General features: G+C 46.5%; 1 protein-coding gene across 1 annotated transcript in view; it reads left to right on the top strand.

Annotated features, from left to right (window-relative positions):
* The window catches only part of LOC137537151 (uncharacterized), a 226508-nt gene that overhangs the window by 7910 nt on the left and 197543 nt on the right, over positions 1-21055 (top strand). The window contains exon 3 of the mRNA XM_068259275.1: positions 165-803. Coding sequence (XP_068115376.1) covers positions 308-803 — 496 coding nt within the window. The 5' untranslated portion in view covers positions 165-307. The remainder of the gene's footprint in view (positions 1-164; positions 804-21055) is intronic.

Raw genomic sequence — 21055 nt, 5'->3', positions numbered from 1 at the left:
CATACTGAACCATCCGGGCTCCCGTTGTCTCTTTGTTTTTTGTCTCCACATGGTGCTCTTTGATCACCCTCAACTCCCATACATAGCAAATTGTGTTTTTTTTTCTTCTGTGCTCTGTTTATTACTGCTAATATCTTACAGCTATAATTTGTTATTCTTTTCAGAACAAAGATCTGAGCTCAAAGGACAAGAGCTGTATGTGAGGAGTGATCAGCAGTCTATGGAGGAGGGAGACATGATGAGGACAATTAAAGAGGAAGAAGAGACCTATGTGAGGAGTGACCAGTAGTCTATAGAGGAGGGTGACATGATGAGGACAATTAAAGAGGAAGAGGAAGAGACATATGTGAGGAGAGATCAGCAGGCTACAGAAGAGAAACACCTGATGAGAACAGACAAAGAGGAAGAAGAAGAGACATATGTGAGGAGTGATCAGCAGTCTATGGAGGAGGGGGACATGATGTTGACAATTAAAGAGGAAGAAGAGGAAAAATATGTTAGGGGTGATCAGCAGTCTATGGAGGAGGGTGACATGATTAGGGTGGTTAAAGAGGAAGAAGAAGAGACATATGTGAGGAGTGATAAGCAGTCTATGGAGGAGGGTGACAGGACGACAATTCAAGAGGAAGAAGAAGAAAAATATGTGAAGATTGATCAACAGTCTGCGGAGGAGGGTGACATAATGGGGACAATTAAAGAGGAAGAAGAAGAGACATATGTGAGGAGTGATCAGCAATCTGTGGACGAGGGTGACATGATGAGAGCATCTAAGGAGGAAGACATTATTACAGGGATGAGCATTGGTGAGTCATAAACATTAGCTATTCGAAAGACTTATTAAACTGACTAATAAATATGTCCCTGATGGACACAGTATAGGTCACATTATGCCAATAATTGGGGGAGGGGCTATAAGAATATGAGTGATGTTTGGGGGAGGGGAGAGTGAAGGGAAAATTAGCTAAAATATTCCTCTACTAAACAACTACGCCAAAGTGCAATGATGCTAAACAAGTATTCACATTCACAAGAGTTGGAAGTTGCCCACATACTGCATGAATATCAGGCAGGGTGTGAGTATTATGATTATTATTATTATTTTTGATTTATATAGCGCCAGCATCTTTCGTGGCGCTGTACAATAGCATACAAGGTATAACAATACAGATTATACAATACAACACTTGATACAAGACAAGAGGGTAGAACAGCTAATACAGGGAACAAATTAACTACATGTTTTTACACAGGGTGGGGGGTATGTACACCTATTACACAGCATTGTGAGACAAAAGGGGAAGAGAGCCCTGGCCAAAAGGCCTTACAATCTAAAGGTATAGGACAGTAGGTAAAGGGAAGCTGTGTGTGGAGTGGTAGAAATGGTGGTCAGTGGGCAAGGTGTCTTAGGTAGGAGAATATGCTTGCCTGAAGAGGTGAGTTTTCAGATTGTACCTAAAAATAGTAAGTGTGGGTGAGTGGCGGATGTGTTGAGGGAGAGTGTTGCAGAGGAGGGGAGAGGATCGAGAGAAGTCTTGTAAGCGGGAGTGAGAAGAAGTGACCAGGGAAGAAGACAAAAGGATATCGTTAGTAGAGCGGAGATTGCGTGTGGGATGGTATCTGAAAATAAGTTGCTTTAGATATGAGGGAACTAGGCTGTGGAGAGTTATGTAGGTGAGAGTAATGATTTTAAATTGTATCCTTTGTGTAACTGGCAGCCAGTGAAGGGACTGACAAAGGGGAATTAGGCTGGAGAAGTGGGAGGAGAGGTGGATGAGTCGTGCAGCAGAGTTCATGATAGACTATAGCGGGGCTAAACGGTTGGCAGGGAGGCTGAAGAGCTGAGAGTTGCAATAGTCTAGTCAGGAAATAATCAGGTGGGTGCACCAGAAGTTTGGTAGTGTCCGGTGTTAGTAAAGGGCGGATTCGGGAGTTGTTTTTTAGGTGGAGGCGACAAGAGGAGAATAATTTGTGTGGTTGAAGGAGAGACTAGAGTCCAAAATTACATCAAGACAGCGAGCCTGGGGGACAGGTGTTATGGAGGTGCCATCAACAGAAATAGTAATGTCTGGCAGGGGCATTGAGTTGTGAGGTGGGAAGACTACTATTTTAGTCTTGTCCATATTTAGTTTCAGGAAACGGGAGGACATGAAAGAGGCGATTGCATTGAGACAGTCTGAGACACGAGCTGTTAAGGTGTCCAAGTCAGGTGCTGAAATGTAGATCTGGGTATGGTCAGTGTATAGGTGATAATGGAAACCAATGAAGTTGATGAGTTAACCAAGACCATACGTGTAGATAGAGAAAAGAAGGGTTCAGAGGACTGAGCCTTGGGGAACTCCCAACAGTGAGGAGACGTGGAGAGGAGGTGGTGCCGGAGTAGGCAACTCTGAAGGTCTTATCTGAGAGGTAGGATGAAAGACAGGAGAGAGCAAGACCCTGAATGCCCATGGATGAGAGGATTTGGAGAAGTAGGGGGGGGGGCACTATGTCAAAAGCATAAGAGAGGTCTAGGAGGATAAGAATAGAGTAGAGGCCTTTTAGATTTAGCAGTTGCCAGGTCGTTTGTTACTTTAAGTAGAGCAGTTTCGGTTGAGTGGCTGGGGCGGAATCCAGATTGGAGGTCATCAAACAGAATTAGCAGTGAGGTGACGGACTAAGTCAGTATAGACTTGGCGCTCAAGTAGTTTTGAAGAGAAGGGGAGGAGAGAAATAGGTCGGTAGTTGTGCAGGGAAAAGGGGTCAAGAGAAGGTTTTTTGAGTATGGGCGTAATAAGGGCTTGTTTAAAGGAGGATGGAACGATGCCTCTGGTGAGAGAAAGGTTGAAGAAGGAAGTTACGGCAGGTGAGATGGTAGAGGATAAGTGAGTAGTGAAATGACAAGTCTGGCAAGGGTGATAATTACCACAGCACAAAGTGGGGCAACTGGTGTCATTTGGGTCAACTCTGCCTGATGAAAGTGTGGCTCACATCAACAGCAACACAAATGTGAGCAGTAATATGGAAGCCATGTGTATACTGGCTGCACAGTTACTATAATAATGCATTATGTCAGGACAGTCAGTAACCATGCAGATAATGCCCTCATTTTTCTGACAATCCAGACACACATCCAGAAACACTGAGGTATAAAACATCAGCTGCTTATTCATGTTATAGAATCCTATAGAACAGCTGGAGGAATTTCTTGTGTTTGGCTTTGTTGGTGTCGGCCAGATGCCCAACAGAGACTCTGACCAGGAGGGAGTGACACCCTCATAGCTGCAATAACCAGCAGTGTGTACAGATTGCTGCACAAATCACTAGTGTTGCCCAACAGAGACTCTGACCAGGAGGGAGTGACACCCTCATAGCTGCAATAACCAGCAGTGTGTACAGATCGCTGCACAAATCACTAGAGCTGCACAACAGAGACTCTCACCAGGAGAGAGTGACACCCTCATAGCTGCAATAACCAGCAGTGTGTACAGATTGCTGCACAAATCACTAGAGCTGCCCAACAGAGACTCTGACCAGGAGGGAGTGACACCCTCATAGCTGCAATAACCAGCAGTGTGTACAGATCACTGCACAAATCACTAGAGCTGCCCAACAGAGACTCTGACCAGGAGGGAGTGACACCCTCATAGCTGCAATATCCAGCAGTGTGTACAGATTGCTGCACAAATCACTAGAGCTGCCCAACAGAGACTCTGACCAGGAGGGAGTGACACCCTCATAGCTGCAATAACCAGCAGTGTGTACAGATCGCTGCACAAATCACTAGAGCTGCACAACAGAGACTCTCACCAGGAGAGAGTGACACCCTCATAGCTGCAATAACCAGCAGTGTGTACAGATTGCTGTACCAATCACTAGAGCTGCCCAACAGAGACTCTGACCAGGAGGGAGTGACACCCTCATAGCTGCAATAACCAGCAGTGTGTACAGATCACTGCACAAATCACTAGAGCTGCCCAACAGAGACTCTGACCAGGAGAGAGTGACACCCTCATAGCTACAATAACTAGCAGTGTGTACAGATTGCTGCACAAATCACTAAAGCTGCCCAACAGAGACTCTGCCCAGGTGGGAGTGACATCCTCATAGCTGCAATAACCAGCAGTGTGTACAGATCACTGCACAGATCACTACAGCTGCCCAACAGAGACTCTGACCATGAGGGAGTAACACCCTCATAGCTGCAATAACCAGCAGTGTGTACAGATTGCTGCACAAATCACTAGAGCTGCCCAACACAGACTCTGACCAGGAGGGAGTGACACCCTCATAGCTGCAATAACCAGCAGTGTGTACAGATCACTGCACAAATCACTAGAGCTGCCCAACAGAGACTCTGACCAGGAGGGAGTGACACCCTCATAGCTGCAATAACCAGCAGTGTGTACAGATTGCTGCACAAATCACTAGAGCTGCCCAACAGAGACTCTGACCAGGTGGGAGTGACACCCTCATAGCTGCAATAACCAGCAGTGTGTACAGATCGCTGCACAAATCACTAGAGCTGCCCAACAGAGACTCTGACCAGGAGGGAGTGACGCCCTCATAGCTGCAATAACCAGTAGTGTGTACAGATCGCTGCACCAATCACTAGAGCTGCCCAACAGAGACTCTGACCAGGAGGGAGTGACGCCCTCATAGCTGCAATAACCAGTAGTGTGTACAGATTGCTGCACAAATCACTAGAGTCGCCCAATGAATTGCTATTCTCTTCAGGATGAGGAAAATTTAATTACAACTTGTGTACAGCGAGAAATTGGAGCAGTGATTGGAGCTGTAGCTGATCTTGGTTGGTCTAATTCCAGTCTGCAGAAACCTTACAAGCACACGTGCCTCAGTGTGGAAAAATGATCATCTTATTGTCGCACTTTATAAATGAGTAGGGATAAGCAGGGTTTTTTTTAAGTTCAACCTCACAGTGAATTGGCCCATTTTTGTTTACTGAGGTTTTTTTGTGGAATTGCCACGTATTTATTTTTGCCAGCAGATTTTGGGGCAAAATCGCGTTGAAGTCAATGGCTCTAAATCTAGCGGTGAATAGTAAAGCTTCCACATATGCTATAATCCTCAAATTGGCTGGATATATTAAGTCCAGTGTGCCCTCCCCCCCCCCCCCCCCCAGCTGCGACAGGTGGTGTTTCTAGATGCTACTGCATGCTGGGAGATGTGGCATTCCTGGCTGATGGTGCACGCTGGGCACTTTAATGTCTGGCTGAAGTCTTTAATGCTTTTCTATATCCCAGCATGCACCAGTAGCTGGGGACACTACAACTCCCAGCATGCAGCAGCAGTCAGGGACACTACATTTCCCAGCATGCACCAGCAGCCGAGGTCACTACATCTCCCAGGATGCACCAACAGCCAGGGACACTACATCTCCCCACATGCATCAGTAGCCAGGGACACTACATCTACCAGTATGCACCAGCAGCCGGGGACACTACATATCCCAGTATGCACCAGCAGCCGTGGACACTACATCTCCCAGGATGCACCAGCAGCCAGGGACACGTCATCTCCCCACCTGCATCAGTAGCCAGGGACACTACATCTCCCAGTATGCACCAGCAGCTGGGGACATTACATCTCCCAGTATGCACCAGCAGCCGGGGACACTACATCTCCCAGGATGCACCAGCAGCCAGGGACACTACATCTCCCCACCTGCATCAGTAGCCAGGGACACTACATCTCCCTGTATGCACCAGCAGCCGGGGACACTACATTTTACAGGATGCACCAGCAGCCAGGGACACTACATCCCCCCACATGCATCAGTAGCCAGGGACACTACATCTCCCAGGATGCACCAGCAGCCGGGGACACTACATCTCCCAGGATGCACCAGCAGCCAGGTGTTATAAATCGCCTTATCTGTTTCGACATCGGCAACTTCTTATAGTTGCGTCTCACAGACTGTGAGATAACTTGACTCTCAACACAGCAAGCAGGAGATAGACATTCCTCAGGCTTCTTCAATATTTAAGGAGTTTATTCACTACACAAATATACAGATACAGTTCATCATATCTTAGCAAAGCAATTTCTTCTGTTTAAGTTCTTGGCGTTACAGCTCTTGACTAACCTTCCTCCTGAATGTTAGTCAGTTACTTTCTTTCTAGACTATGTTACTCTAGACTACCTATGTACAGCATACATTAGATCAGATTACATAAAGGATGAAAATACTTAGAGGTCCCAGTCAGCATCTAGATAGCATGAAAGTAGGAAGCAGAGCAGGAATCAGAGTGAGCTCTGTCAGCCCGTCCGGGTCTTTAATACCGACTAGGAAAGAGTTAAATGTGACCTCATCTTTGCCATCCCCCAGACCCGACTATTGGCTTAGCCCCCTCATGGTGTCATAATACACACCTACTCGATTAATATTTAATGATGCCTTTACCTTACATACTGGAATGTGGTATTTTGTAAAAATGGCCTATGTTTACTGTTCTTGTGGTGTACATGTTGAGGTCAGTGTAGGCCTGTGGCCTTCTTTCAGGAACATGTTCTCAGTATCGGCTTGCTATTCATTTTGCTTCAAGCATACACTGAGATGCTTATGTCTGCATCACAAGAAACTATTTTTAAAGGCATACTCTGCGGACAAGCCTTTTACCTAAAACTCAGTCCAAATAACTGAGGCCTACTTAAATTATAACAATACCCCCTAAAATGGCTTGATCCACAGATCCCAACTTCTGAACCCAGCAGTACCTGGTTTCTTTATGTTTCACTTTTCGATGTTCGTGCTCACACCACAACTTCTCTGCTCTAGGCGGTTATCCCTGGGAGAGAGGGCAAGACCTCTTGGTCTTCCTGTAACCAGGCTCTCTGGGGAGGCCCTACTTCTAAGTCCCTATACCACATGCTCAGCATTTGCGTCACTTGCGTATCACTCACAAACTTGCATGACCACAGAAAAGTGAAACTTGTTTGTCTGTTACAGAACGGAGCAGTGCCAGGTGCCTTCTAAAAGAGCGCCTTTATACAATCAGCTCCATCACCGGTACTACTACACCTATACCCGTAACCCTGTATGTCCCTTAATTTGGAAATATTGGTTCATGAGATTGTTTATGAGGCACCAATCTCTTGACCAGGTTAATTTGTTTTGCGTAATTTGACACACAACCTCACCAGGATCATGACGCCCAAAGTTGTCATCCCCATCCAGACGACCAGTGGGTGTAGGAAGAACTTGTGAACTGCAGAGGCCCAGTCCGAGTGTCCCTGGAACATCGGCGGAAACCTTTTCCACCAGGTCAGACTGGAACTCACCTGCTTGTTTTTGTGTTCTACCTCGTTAAGATCACCTGGATCATGGTGAAATCTTACCTCTAACTTAGTGTGCTGTTTGTTTAACCGTTGTAACAAAGTGTGGTCGTCTTGGGTCAAAACCTGTTCCCATTTGTCCCATGTCGTGCTATCTTTCAGGATGGGAACTTCACGTGAAACTTTGAACTTTAGAGTTCTCTTAACAATTTGAGAAATAACGTCATCAAACCTGGATGACTTGATCCATATGGGATCTCCGCTCACACCATATGTTCCCCTTGACAGATCCCCCTTCTTGGAACAATTATGAAAATGTACCTTAAATGTGTCATTAGACACTATGTTAAAAAAACAAACCTTTCCTTCAGCCACCGGAACTATCGGTTTGGCTTCAAGGTGGATCTTTTGAATGGTAGCCTCGCATTCTGTGTTCTTGAGCCAGCAGGCTTCTTCACTAAATTTGACTTGCCCCGGCAAACACAGGTACCTCTGTGAGACTTGCCCGCATGAGGACAACTCTACTTGTTTCACCTCCCCGTCTAGCACCAAAAAAGGTTGACCTCTCAGGTCATGGTGTAAGACACGGGTTGAGGTGGGAACTAAGGAAGTGGCGGTGCCTAAAGAAATGTTGCACCGTTTCCATTTGTTCACCCAAACATCTCAAAGCTTCCATGCAAAAGATCCTTCTCCAGAAAAATCGATATACCTCCCCTGGTCCAATCTCAGTTGTACAGGATCTTTTGGCATCTCCCTGACAACATATGTCCCCAACTGTCCTGATTAGACCTCTTCCCCCCTTATGTCCTGAGGCACAATGTGTACCTGAGGTCGGGAAGACTGTACTCTCTGCAATCTTTCAATTAAGAGTACCTCTTCACTTATCCATCTAGCATGAGGACAAGTGACTGCATATGGACTGTGTAATATTGTCCCCTGTTGTGACCCGTGTAGTGAGAATGGGGTTCCCTGTGTTGGCTTTCCCTCCCCCGGGATCGCTCTCCCCACCCTCTTTGTCACCTGGAAATGTGGCTTGATCTCGATTTTTACTTCTTGTTTCGAGAACTACAAACCCTCGGCTTTCCAGCCTTTACGTGTGTATATTTGTTTCAGAGACACCCTCTGTTGGTAACCCCAGAGTGTGAGGTTGTCCCCTGCGTCTCTCTGGTAGGAGAATTGACACCTCCTGCTCGTTCCTCTCTAATCTGGAACCATCTCACTCTGTATAACCAAGACAAGGTACCCCTGAATCACACACTCCACCCGTTGCATGTACCCATTGTACTGCAATGTACCCTTTAACAAAACTTTGGATCGGTGCATTGATTCTGGGAGTGTGACATTCAATAGCAGATTTACACTGCCGTTCAAGTCACCCTGCCAGCACACCTGACCTTTCAGACCTTTCACCCACATTGTGCCATGAAATTTGTTTTCTCCTGGCACAAGTGCTCTTTTCCTCCATCCCTGCTTGGTCCATCTGTGCCAAGCAGAGGGAGGTGTGAAAGGATTAGTACCTTTGTCCCCAAACATTAACATGCTTGGGCCTTGTATTCTCATTAACCCCTTATTATTCATGAGAATGTCCTCTCTTCGTTCTCCTAGGACGAAATGGCAGCCTAGGATCACCATCAGCACGGTACTCTTCATTATAAAAGCACCTCCTTGGGAAAGAAAAACATTAGCAATTTGCATTATGCTTTGCTCAGTCAGTTTTTTTAGTCTCTTTCCGATCTCAGGAATCTCGTTTTTTAGTCTCTTTCCAATCTCAGGAATCTCGCTGTTCTCCAAACTCAGATTGGCATCTGGAACCTTTCGCTTATCCGACTGACATCTCCATCTTTGCTGCCAGCACTGCAGCTGTCTCGAGTCCATATTGCCAAACTCCTGAAACCGAAATACAAACAAATCAATTCTTTATTAATAATTTGGGATTCGCCCTGCGGATTGTACTCTGTACACTTTAAATTGATCAATATATACCGTAATTGATCTCGTTGCTTTATGGTTCTCATGAACTCTGTTTACTCTTTTTGGTAGATTGGAGTTAAGTTTTCCCTGGTGGTCTAGTGGTTAGGATTCGGCGCTCTCACCGCCGCGTCCCGGGTTTCGGCACCACTGTTATAAATCGCCTTAACTGTTTCAACACCAACAACTTCTTATAGTTGCGTCTCACAGACTGTGAGATAACTTGACTCTCAACACAGCAAGCAGGAGATAGACTTTCCTCAGGCTTCTTCAATATTTAAGGAGTTTATTCACTACACAAATATACAGATACAGTTCATCATATCCTAGCAAAGCAGATCCTCATGTTTAAGTTCTTGGCGTTACAGCTCTTGACTAACCTTCCTCCTGAGTGTTAGTCAGTTACCTTCTTTCTAGACTACGTTACTCTAGACTACCTATGTACAGCATACATTAGATCAGATTACATAAAGGATGAAAATACTTAGAGGTCCCAGTCAGCATCTAGATAGCATGAAAGTAGGAAGCAGAGCAGGAATCAGAGTGAGCTTTGTCAGCCCGTCCGGGTCTTTAATACCGACTAGGAAAGAGTTAAAATGTGACCTCATCTTCGCCATCCCCAAGACCCGACTATTGGCTTAGCCCCCTCGTGGTTTCATAATACACACCTACTCGATTAATATTTAATGATGCCTTTCCCTTACATACTGGAATGTGGTATTTTGTAAATATGGCCTATGTTTACTGTTCTTGTGGTGTACATGTTGAGGTCAGTGTAGGCCTGTGGCCTTCTTTCAGGAACATGTTCTCAGTATCAGCTTGCTATTCATTTTGCTTCAAGCAGACACTGAGATGCTTATGTCTGCATCACAAGAAACAATTTTTAAAGGCATACTCTGCGGACAAGCCTTTTACCTAAAACTCAGTCCAAATAACTGAGGCCTACTTAAATTATAACACCAGGGACATGACATCTCCCCACCTGCATCAGTAGCCAGGGACACTACATCTCCCAGTATGCACCAGCAGCCGGGGACACTACATTTCACAGGATGCACCAGCAGCCAGGGACACTACATCTCCCCACATGCATCAGTAGCCAGGGACACTACGTCTCCTAGCATGCACCAGCAGTCAAGGTCACCACTTTTCCCCACATGCATCAGTAGCCAGGGACACTACGTCTCCTAGCATGCACCAGCAGCTAAGGTCACCACTTCTCCCCACATGCATCAGTAGCCGGGGACACTACATTTCCCAGCATGCACCAGCAGCCGGGGACACTACATTTCCCAGCATGCACCAGCAGCCGGGGACACTACATCTCACAGCATGCACCAGCAGCCGGGGACACTACATCTCCCCACATGCATCAGTAGCCCAGGATACTAAGTCTTCCAGCATGCGCCAGCAGCCGAGGACACTACATTTCCCAGCATGCACCAGTGCTCTGCGAAGCTACATGTCCCTGCATGCACCACTGCTCAGCAAAGCTACAACTCCCAGCATGCACCAGTAGCAAGGATAACTATATCTCACAACATGCACCAGCAGCTGAGGACACTACATCTCCCCACATGCACCAATAGCTGGGGACACTACATCTCCCAGTATGTACCAGCAGCCGAGGACATTACATCTCCCAACATGCACCAGCAGCCAGGGACACTACATCTCACACACCCTGCATGCGATCTTCTGCAAAACAGAGTCCTAGGACTTTATGCCGATTGGCATTAGACGGCCCTGGGGCTGCCACCACGCCCATCGGCGTGACGCGGTCGACTGGTCCGGTATTTGCGTGGTCCCAGCCATGCGTGCCACCCAATGTCCTCTAAGAAAATATCCAAGCCTCCTTTAAAGAGTACCTAAATTATACATTACAGTTTGCTTTAAACCTGTAAGTTGATAAGATATATAAACTCACACATGATAAAGTGTGATTTTCTCACTCCCAGGGTCCATATTCCACATATGGTCTTGAAATCCCGGGATTGATGTCATAACTCCACCCCTCATGTTCATGTGATCTAATCTAGGCAGACAGACAGACATCTGAAATAAGAATTATAGCAGACAAACATGATAAGACAGGCTGCAGCAGTTTTCCTGTCTTGTCTCTGTACTATAGTTTGTGAAAAGAGAAGTAATTTGATCCAGGCAGGCAGACAGCAGGGGAGGGAGGGGCAGGGGAGTTAAGAGGGGGGCACAATGCTTTCAGCTGCAGGAGGAATAAGGAAGTGCTACTTACAGATTCAAATGTGATTCTGTTCTATCCGATATGATGTACCAGGTGTAAACTTTATATGTTCATCCAACTGTGCACAGTGCCTAGACTACATATATGCATTGCCATTAAGACCTTTATTTGGCTGGAGGTGGTCTTTAAATTCAGATATATAATTTGTCATTCCCTGTGGTAATACATTTCTCATTTAAACCCCTTCTTAAATGGATGGCTACAGGGTCAAACTGGGACACTAAATGCCCACCAGGCAAATTTCCACCTGGGGCCCATACACCCCCTGATTCGGAGCTCACATACCCATGTACTCTGTAAATTACCGCAGATGCCAGTGCTATATAAATACGTGTAGTCATGGCCAAAATTGTTGGCACCCCAGAATTTTTTCCCCAGAAAGACCAGTATTTCTCACAGAAAAGTATTGCAGTAGTAACACGTTTTGCTTTACACATGTGTATTCCCTTTGTGTGTATTTGAAAAAAAATGGAGGAAAAAAAGCAAATTGGACATAATGTCACACAAAACTCCACGAGCTGGACAAAATTATTGGCACCCTTAACTTAAAGGACCACTGTCTCAAAAATGTAAACATATACCAATAAGAAGTACGTTTCTCCCAGAGTAAAATGTACTATAAATGACTTTTCTCTCTATGTTGCTGTCACTTACAGTAGGTAGTAGAAATCTGAAAGAACTAACAGGTTTTGGACTAGCCCATCTCCTTATGGGGGATTCTCAGAATGTTTTTTACTCTTTATAAAGACACTGCCTGAAAATGAATAACAAATATGCTAGCAAGCCGCCCTGATCGCGGCACACTTTTTTGGCAGTTTGACAGAGCAACTGCCATTCAGGTAAGTGTTTTTGAAAATAAATAAAACCCTGAGAATCCCCCATGAGGAGATGAGCTGGTCCAAAACCTGTCGCTTCTGTCAGATTTCTACTACTACTGTAAGTGACAGCAACATAGGAGAAAAGTAATTTATGGCTCATTTTACTCTGAAAGAAATGTACTTCTTATCTGTATATGTTTATATGTACTTTAAATTTTACAATTTTTGCGATAGCGGTTCTTTAATATTTGGTTGCACACCCTTTGTAAAAAATAACTGAAATCAGTTGCCTCCTATAAACATCAATACACTTCTTACACCTCTATTTTCTGTCTGGATCAGCCTTTCTCAACCTTATTACCCTGGAGGAACTGTCGGGCGTTTTGTCAATGTTTGTATAAATCGTTAAAAATTAGAAAATCACAAATATAAAGCTCCTAAAAAATGGGAGGAGCTAACAATACAAACACACGCCTAACTATATGAGTTCGTTTTTCGAGGTTTTACAGTACTGGTTTAAACATGTAAATAAACGTAGACCAACTTGTAAAAATATCAATTTAATATCAAATAAATATTACAATATCAAAACAATATAAAATTGCACTTTTGATTTAAAGTGAACCTTAAGTGTCCCAAAAAAAATGAGTTTTACTCACCTGGGGCTTACCTTAGCCCCCTGCAGCTGATCGGTGCCCACGACGAGTCGCTCTGATGCTCCGGGTCCCGCTGGCGGCCACTTCCGGTTTCGCCGTCAGGACCCGTCAGGCTGGGGAACGCGGCTGATACTACGCGTTCCCAGCCAAAATAGCACCCCTATGCGGCCATATGTCCGCATACGGGTGCCTATGCGGACATATGGCCGCATAGGGGTGCTATTTTGGCTGGGAACGCGTAGTATCAGCCGCGTTCCCCAGCCTGACGGGTCCTGACAGCGAAACCGGAAGTGGCCGCCAGCGGGACCCGGAGCATCAGAGCGACTCGTCGTGGGCACCGATCAGCTGCAGGGGGCTGAGGTAAGCCCCAGGTGAGTAAAACTCATTTTTTTTTGGGACACTTAAGGTACACTTTAACACAAGACTCATAAGGTTATTCTTATGATGAGCAATGGGCTGGATAATACAATTTTAGTAAAACATCAAAATGTTATCATACTCATTTACCAATAACAAAAGGCTTAAACCATTTAGTTGTTAATTCAAATACAGTACAGAGCTATGACTCATCAAATATGGCCGCCGGCCATGTTACCACAGAATTTGTAGAGACAAAATGGCTGAATTGATCGAAAACAAAATGGTAGCTACTAAAAACAAGATGGTGGCTATCAAAAACAAAATGGCGCTATCAAAATCAAAATGGCTGCTATTAAAATCAAAATGGCGCAGTCAAAAATCAAAATTGCGCAGTCAAAATCAAAAATGCGCTATCCAAAATAAAATGGCTGATGTCAGCTATACCATTCACTATGACAAATTTAGGATGACTCAGGGGATATAACGACTGGGCGTTGCCCCACAATGGATATGCAATTAACTATAAATGACAGGAATTTTACTTCTGTCTACACTTTAACCTCCGCTGGCCTGTGTTACTACACAGAGCGAGCGGGTAACATACATATATATAATTTTGGAATGAAATATCTTATTGAGTCATTCTAAACTTTGCTAGGTGTGGCCTGCACATGCTGCGGCAAAATATCAATATTTAGAGGAGGTAGCTTGAAATCTAGCTTTTATCCAAAACTGAGTTAAACAGCCAGTTATCAATGAACATATGGTAGATCCTATGGGAGTCGTTTCCAATTTGCAACTTTGGAAAAGCTTCCCCCTTTCGGATGGTTATTTAAACTATCAAACAATGAAATTCAATCAATACATCATATGTTCAGATATTCTGCGCTGTAATAAGCCAACTAACTAAAATGGTTATTAATAGTTACCAAGATGGCCTCTGGGGCGTATTCCTTTAGGCGTGGCCGCTTGTGATCATTCAGATGGCATGGATTCCCCTGTGAGCCCTCTTCTGCTGGTGATCTGATGATTGATTGACTGACTCATCTCTTCTTATTCTCCTCACTACTAGTGTTGGGCGAACATCTAGATGTTCGGGTTCGGGCCGAACAGGCCGAACATGGCCGCGATGTTCGGGTGTTCGACCCGAACTCCGAACATAATGGAAGTCAATGGGGACCCGAACTTTTGTGCTTTGTAAAGCCTCCTTACATGCTACATACCCCAAATTTACAGGGTATGTGCACCTTGGGAGTGGGTACAAGAGGGAAAAAAATTTAGCAAAAAGAGCTTATAGTTTTTGAGAAAATTGATTGTAAAGTTTCAAAGGAAAAATTGTCTTTTAAATGCTGAAAATGTCATGTTTCTTTGCACAGGTAACATGGTTTTTACCGCCAGGCAGTCATAAATGTAATAAAGAGAAGAGGTTCCATAAACAGGGACCGGTAACGCTAACCCAGCAGCAGCAGCAGCACACGTGATGGAACAGGAGGAGGCGCAGGAGGAGAAGGCCACGCTTTTTGAGACACAACAACCCAGGCCTTGCATGAGGACAAGAAGCGTGCGGATAGCATGCTTTTTACCGCCATGCAGTCATAAATGTAATAAAGATAAGAGGTTCAATAAACAGGGACCGGTAACGCTAACCCAGCAGCAGCAGCAGCACACGTGATGGAACAGGAGGAGGCGCAGGAGGAGAAGGCCACGCTTTTTGAGACACAACAACCCAGGCCTTGCATGAGGACAAGAAGCGTGCGGATATAGCAGCAATGCTTTTTGCCGCCATGCAGTCATAAATGTAATAAAGAGAAGAGGCTCAATAAACAGGGACCGGTAACGCTAACCCAGCAGCAGCAGCAGCACAGAGCACACGTGACGGAACAGGAGGAGGCGCAGGAGGAGAAGGCCACGCTTTGAGACACAACAACCCAGGCCTTGCATGAGGACAAGAAGCGTGCAGATAGCATGCTTTTTACCGCCATGCAGTCATAAATGTAATAAAGATAAGAGGTTCAATAAACAGGGACCGGTAACGCTAACCCAGCAGCAGCAGCAGCAGCACAGAGCACACATGATGGAACAGGAGGAGGCGCAGGAGGAGAAGGCTACGCTTTGAGACACAACAACCCAGGCCTTGCATGAGGACAAGAAGCGTGCGGATATAGCAATGCTTTTTGCCGCCATGCAGTCATAAATGTAATACAGATGAGAGGTTCAATAAACAGGGACCGGTAACGCTAACCCAGCAGCAGCAGCAGCGCAGAGCACACGTGATGGAACAGGAGGAGGCGCAGGAGGAGAAGGCCACGCTTTTTGAGACGCAACCCAGGCCTTGCATGAGGACAAAAAGCGTGCAGATATAGCAATGCTTTTTGCCGCCATGCAGTCATAAATGTAATACAGATGAGAGGTTCAATAAACAGGGACCGGTAACGCTAACCCAGCAGCAGCAGCAGCACAGAGCACACGTGATGGAACAGGAGGAGGCGCAGGAGGAGAAGGCCACGCTTTTTGAGACGCAACCCAGGCCTTGCATGAGGACAAAAAGCGTGCGGATATAGCAATGCTTTTTGCCGCCATGCAGTCATAAATGTAATACAGATGAGAGGTTCCATAAACAGGGACCGGAAACGCTAACCCAGCAGCAGCAGCACACGTGATGGAACAGGAGCAGGCGCAGGAGGAGAAGGCCATGCTTTTTGAGACACAACAACCCAGGCCTTGCATGAGGACAAAAAGCGTGCGGATATAGCAGCAATGCTTTTTGCCGCCATGCAGTCATAAATGTAATACAGATGAGAGGTTCAATAAACAGGGACCGGAAACGCTAAACCATCCCAGATGTTCATTGGTCATGTTACTTGGTTGGGGTCCTGGAGTGTTGCGTAGTCATTTCCAATCCAGGATTGATTCATTTTAATTTGAGTCAGACGGTCTGCATTTTCTGTGGAGAGGCGGATACGTGAACCTTGCAGGCAACGGCATTCTTCAAGCTTCGGGTTATTTTGCTGACCACGTGCTCATGCAACTCAGGCACTGCAGAGCGCGCAAAGTGGTAGCGGCTGGGAACCACGTAACGTGGGATGGCCACTGACATCATGCCCTTGAAGCTGTTTGTCTCCACCACTCGATATGGCAGCATTTCGCAGGCCAGAAGCTTGGCTATGCTGGCTCTTACTGCCACGGCCCGGGGGTCATTTGCTGGCAATTTCCTCTTGCGCTCAAACATCTCCGAGACAGACAACTGAACCGTAGGGCTGCACAACGAAGGGCTGTTGGTTGTTGTGTTTGATGAACACTGGGAGACCTCAAGAGCACTACTCCGGAAAGTGACAGTGTCAGCGTCATCTGATTTTTTGGAATGTTTTGAACCACGCAATGGCTGGGCTACTGCTGCTGCTGAGGCGGGTCTGGTGGTGAGTCTGGTGAACCCAAGGGAGGCAGTGTTGCTGGTGGTACCCTGTCCTGCCGCGTTTGCCCACAGAGTGGGATGTTTGGATAGCATGTGGCGGCTCATGCTGGTGGTGGAGAGGTTGTTAATACTTTTCCCCCTGCTCAGGCGGGTCTTGCACACCTTGCAAATCGCCATGGTAACATCCTCAGTGCAGTCTTCAAAGAAAGCCCAGAATTTGGAGCACCTGCCTTGCTGGCGATTTCTGTTTGCGCCTCTTTTGCCTCTCACTTGAACTTCCACGCTTGTGGTGCCTGAAATTGCGCGCCGCCTACCTTGTGGCACAAGGCGAACTCGTGCAGCAGTGGGTTCTTCAACAGACTCATCTGTGCTGCTGCTACGACGGCGATGTTCTCGTTCACAAACAAAATCTGGGTCTATGTCCACATTGTCCATACCCTCCTCTTCCATCTCCTCAAACTCGTCATATGTCATTGTGGGGGGCCGCCGCCGTGGAGTACAGCTCCCCAGCACAACCGTCAGGGGAAACACCTCTTCCCTTGCCCCTCCCTCTTTCACCGGATTTCTTCCTCATTTCACTTATCCTTACAGTACACGCTGACTGGCAGCAGTACAGTGGCAGTACAGAAATGCTATACAGTGGTGGGTGAGCGGTGTACCACTATTGCCAGCAGCGACACAGAGCACAATGCTATACAGTGGCGGGTGAGCGGTGTACTACTGTTCCCAGCAGACAAAGAGTGGCAGTAAACACAATGCTATATAGTGTGGCTGAGCCGTGTACACAGAGTGGCAGTAAACACAATGCTATATAGTCTGCTATATAGTCACCCCGAACGGGGTGATGTTCTGCAGCACCCGAACAGTGGCGAACACTGTTCGCCCAACACCACTGGGAACGCAGATTTTAGTACCTAAACACACGATACAACATGTTTTCCGGGGTCGGACTCTGAGGCACATACAGATGGTCCCGATCATCATCCTCATCATACAACTCTTCTCCTGAGTCTGACCCACCCACCACCTCTGCCACCCCAACATCCCCAGACACAGTCACAGACCCCTCATCGTCCTCAACATTAACTTGGGATGCTGGCCTGAGCCCGACCTCCTCCTCCACATCAGGCCCCATCATCCCCTCAATGGCAGCCCTCATTAATCGCTCTGGCGCCGGACCGATGGACACAACGTTCTCCTCCGGGGAGGGCTGCTGCTGACCACTGGCTGCTGGGGTGGATGTTATAGCTTGCGTGGGGCGTTGGCTGTTGCTGTTGTTGGGAGTGCTGCTCACAGCGGAGGTCTCTGAGGAACTCATGGTGAGCTCATATAGTGGTTGACGGTGAGTGGAGTATTACTGATCCCAGCAATATACACACTGACTGGCAGAGTACGCAATGCTATATAGTCTGGCTGAGCCGTGTACACAGAGTGGCAGTGAACAATGCTATATAGTCTGGCTGAGCGGTGTACACAGAGTGGCAGTACACACAATGCTATATAGTCTGGCTGAGCCATGTACACAGAGTGGCAGTAAACAATGGTATATAGTCTGGCTGAGCGGTGTACACAGAGTGTCAGTAAACAATGGTATATAGTCTGGCTGAGCGGTGTACACAGAGTGTCAGTAAACAATGGTATATAGTCTGGCTGAGCGGTGTACACAGAGTGTCAGTAAACAATGGTATATAGTCTGGCTGAGCGGTGTACACCGAGTGTCAGTAAACAATGGTATATAGTCTGGCTGAGCGGTGTACACAGAGTGTCAGTAAACAATGGTATATAGTCTGGCTGAGCGGTGTACACAGAGTGTCAGTAAACAATGGTATATAGTCTGGCTGAGCGGTGTACACAGAGTGTCAGTAAACAATGGTATATAGTCTGGCTGAGCGGTGTACACAGAGTGTCAGTAAACAATGGTATATAGTCTGGCTGAGCGGTGTACACAGAGTGTCAGTAAACAATGGTATATAGTCTGGCTGAGCGGTGTACACCGAGTGTCAGTAAACAATGGTATATAGTCTGGCTGAGCGGTGTACACAGAGTGTCAGTAAACAATGGTATATAGTCTGGCTGAGCGGTGTACACAGAGTGTCAGTAAACAATGGTATATAGTCTGGCTGAGCGGTGTACACAGAGTGTCAGTAAACAATGGTATATAGTCTGGCTGAGCGGTGTACACAGAGTGGCAGTACACACAATGCTATATAGTCTGGCTGAGCGGTGTACACAGAGTGGCAGTACACACAATGCTATAGAGTCTGGCTGAGCGGTGTACACAGAGTGGCAGTACACACAATGCTATGTAGTCTGGCTGAGCGGTGTACACAGAGTGGCAGTAAACACAATGCTATATATAGCGTGGCTGAGCGAGGTGCACAGTGGCAGTACACACAATGCTATATAGTCAGGCTGAGCCGTGTACACAGAGTGGCAGTACACACAATGCTATATAGTGTGGCTGAGCGAGCGGTGTACTACTATTCCCAGCAGACACAGAACAGTAAACACAATGCTATATAGTGTGGGTGAGCGAGCGGTGTACCACTATTCCCAGCAGACACAGAACAGTAAACAGAATGCTATATAGTGTGGCTGAACGAGCGGTGTACCACTATTCCCAGCAGACACAGAACAGTAAACAGAATGCTATATAGTGTGGCTGAGCGAGCGGTGTACCACTATTCCCAGCAGACACAGAACAGTGAACAGAATGCTATATAGTGTGGCTGAGCGAGCGGTGTACTACTATTCCCAGCAGACACAGAACAGTAAACAGAATGCTATATAGTGTGGCTGAGCGAGGTACACAGAGTGGCAGTAAACAGAATGCTATATAGTGTGGCTGAGCGAGCGGTGTACTACTGTTCCCAGCAGCGACACACAATGACTGGGGGGGACCCTGGCTAGCGTGGCTGGAGAGCGAACTACCCTGCCTGCCTACCCAAAGCTAAACCCACAGAGAAATGGCGGAGATATGACGTGGTTCGGGTATTTATTTACCCGAACCACGTGACCGTTCGGCCAATCAGAGCGCGTTCGGGCCCGAACCACGTGACCCGTTCGGCCAATCACAGCGCTAGCCGAACGTTCGGGGAACGTTCGGCCATGCGCTCTTAGTTCGGCCATGTGGCCGAACGGTTTGGCCGAGCACCGTCAGGTGTTCGGCCGAACTCGAACATCACCCGAACAGGGTGATGTTCTGCAGAACCCGAACAGTGGCGAACACTGTTCGCCCATCACTACTCACTACCTATGGTCCTGCCCAGGAGATTAAAACTCCCACTGATCACTCCCACTGCCTGCAGATAAGTTTAGGATCTCGAGGAACCCCTGCATTTATTTTGCAGGTGGCATGGTCTTTAAAAGTAGGAGTGGTTGTTTATTTCACTACCCCCTATTGCTCCGCCCCTCATTATACTGTCTCCTTAGTCTAGTGCTTTTAATTAATGTGCTCATTATTATTCTGAACCCCCAATTTAGTGCTTTTTTTTTACAGTACCCCCTATTATATTTCCCCCGAGATGGGGGAAAATACCAAGGAGCCCCGAGGTTCCAGGGAACCCTGGTTGAGAAAGCCTGGTCTGGATAATGAAGGGTAGAGAAAGTGACACAAGGTGCTAATGCTCATCAGAAAGTGAACCACAACTATGATAAAGTGCCCAGTGACAAGACAATATGCTCATAGCCACAATTCCAGTTTATATAAATGTTATATTATAGCAAAGTGAGTGAGCAATGCATATAAATATATAGCAACGGCAGCTGAGTGGCATACATACTATGACCAATCCGGCATCCACCATGGTAAAAAGGTGTATGATACAGCAACCAGTCAGGGTAGAGGGAGGAGCAGGAATGCTCCAACGCGTAGTGTGGTCCATGTGACCACTTCATCAGGAGCTGATGGATGCTGGGTAAGTATCTGTCTTTTCTATCCAACCGTGTTCAGAAGATTGGCCAGTGATAGAGAAAACCTATGTGTCATAATAAATGGGAGCGCGCTGAGAAGCTGCACTTCCTGGTCTTTGGAGCGCAGGCAGCTATATTATATGGCTGGCCGGAAGTGATAAGGAAGTACGTCTCCGCTGGCGGAATTAACCATGCTGGACCGCTATGGCTCCATAAGGTATGAATGGTGACCCGCAGGGTACAATTAAAGTGGTCTGAATCTCTGACATAACATTCAATAAATATGTGTTTTCCTACTTTTTATTACCCATTCAATTACCATATTTGCTTTTGTGCACAAGTAATATTGTCCATTTACAAATTACAAGTTTCCAAAGTACAGTTTATGGGCTCTGAA

The sequence above is a fragment of the Hyperolius riggenbachi genome, chromosome 10 (genome assembly GCF_040937935.1).
Source record: "Hyperolius riggenbachi isolate aHypRig1 chromosome 10, aHypRig1.pri, whole genome shotgun sequence".
Lineage (NCBI taxonomy): Eukaryota > Metazoa > Chordata > Amphibia > Anura > Hyperoliidae > Hyperolius > Hyperolius riggenbachi.
The sequence above is the reverse complement of the archived record's forward strand: the minus strand, read 5'-3'. Positions and strand labels throughout refer to the sequence as shown.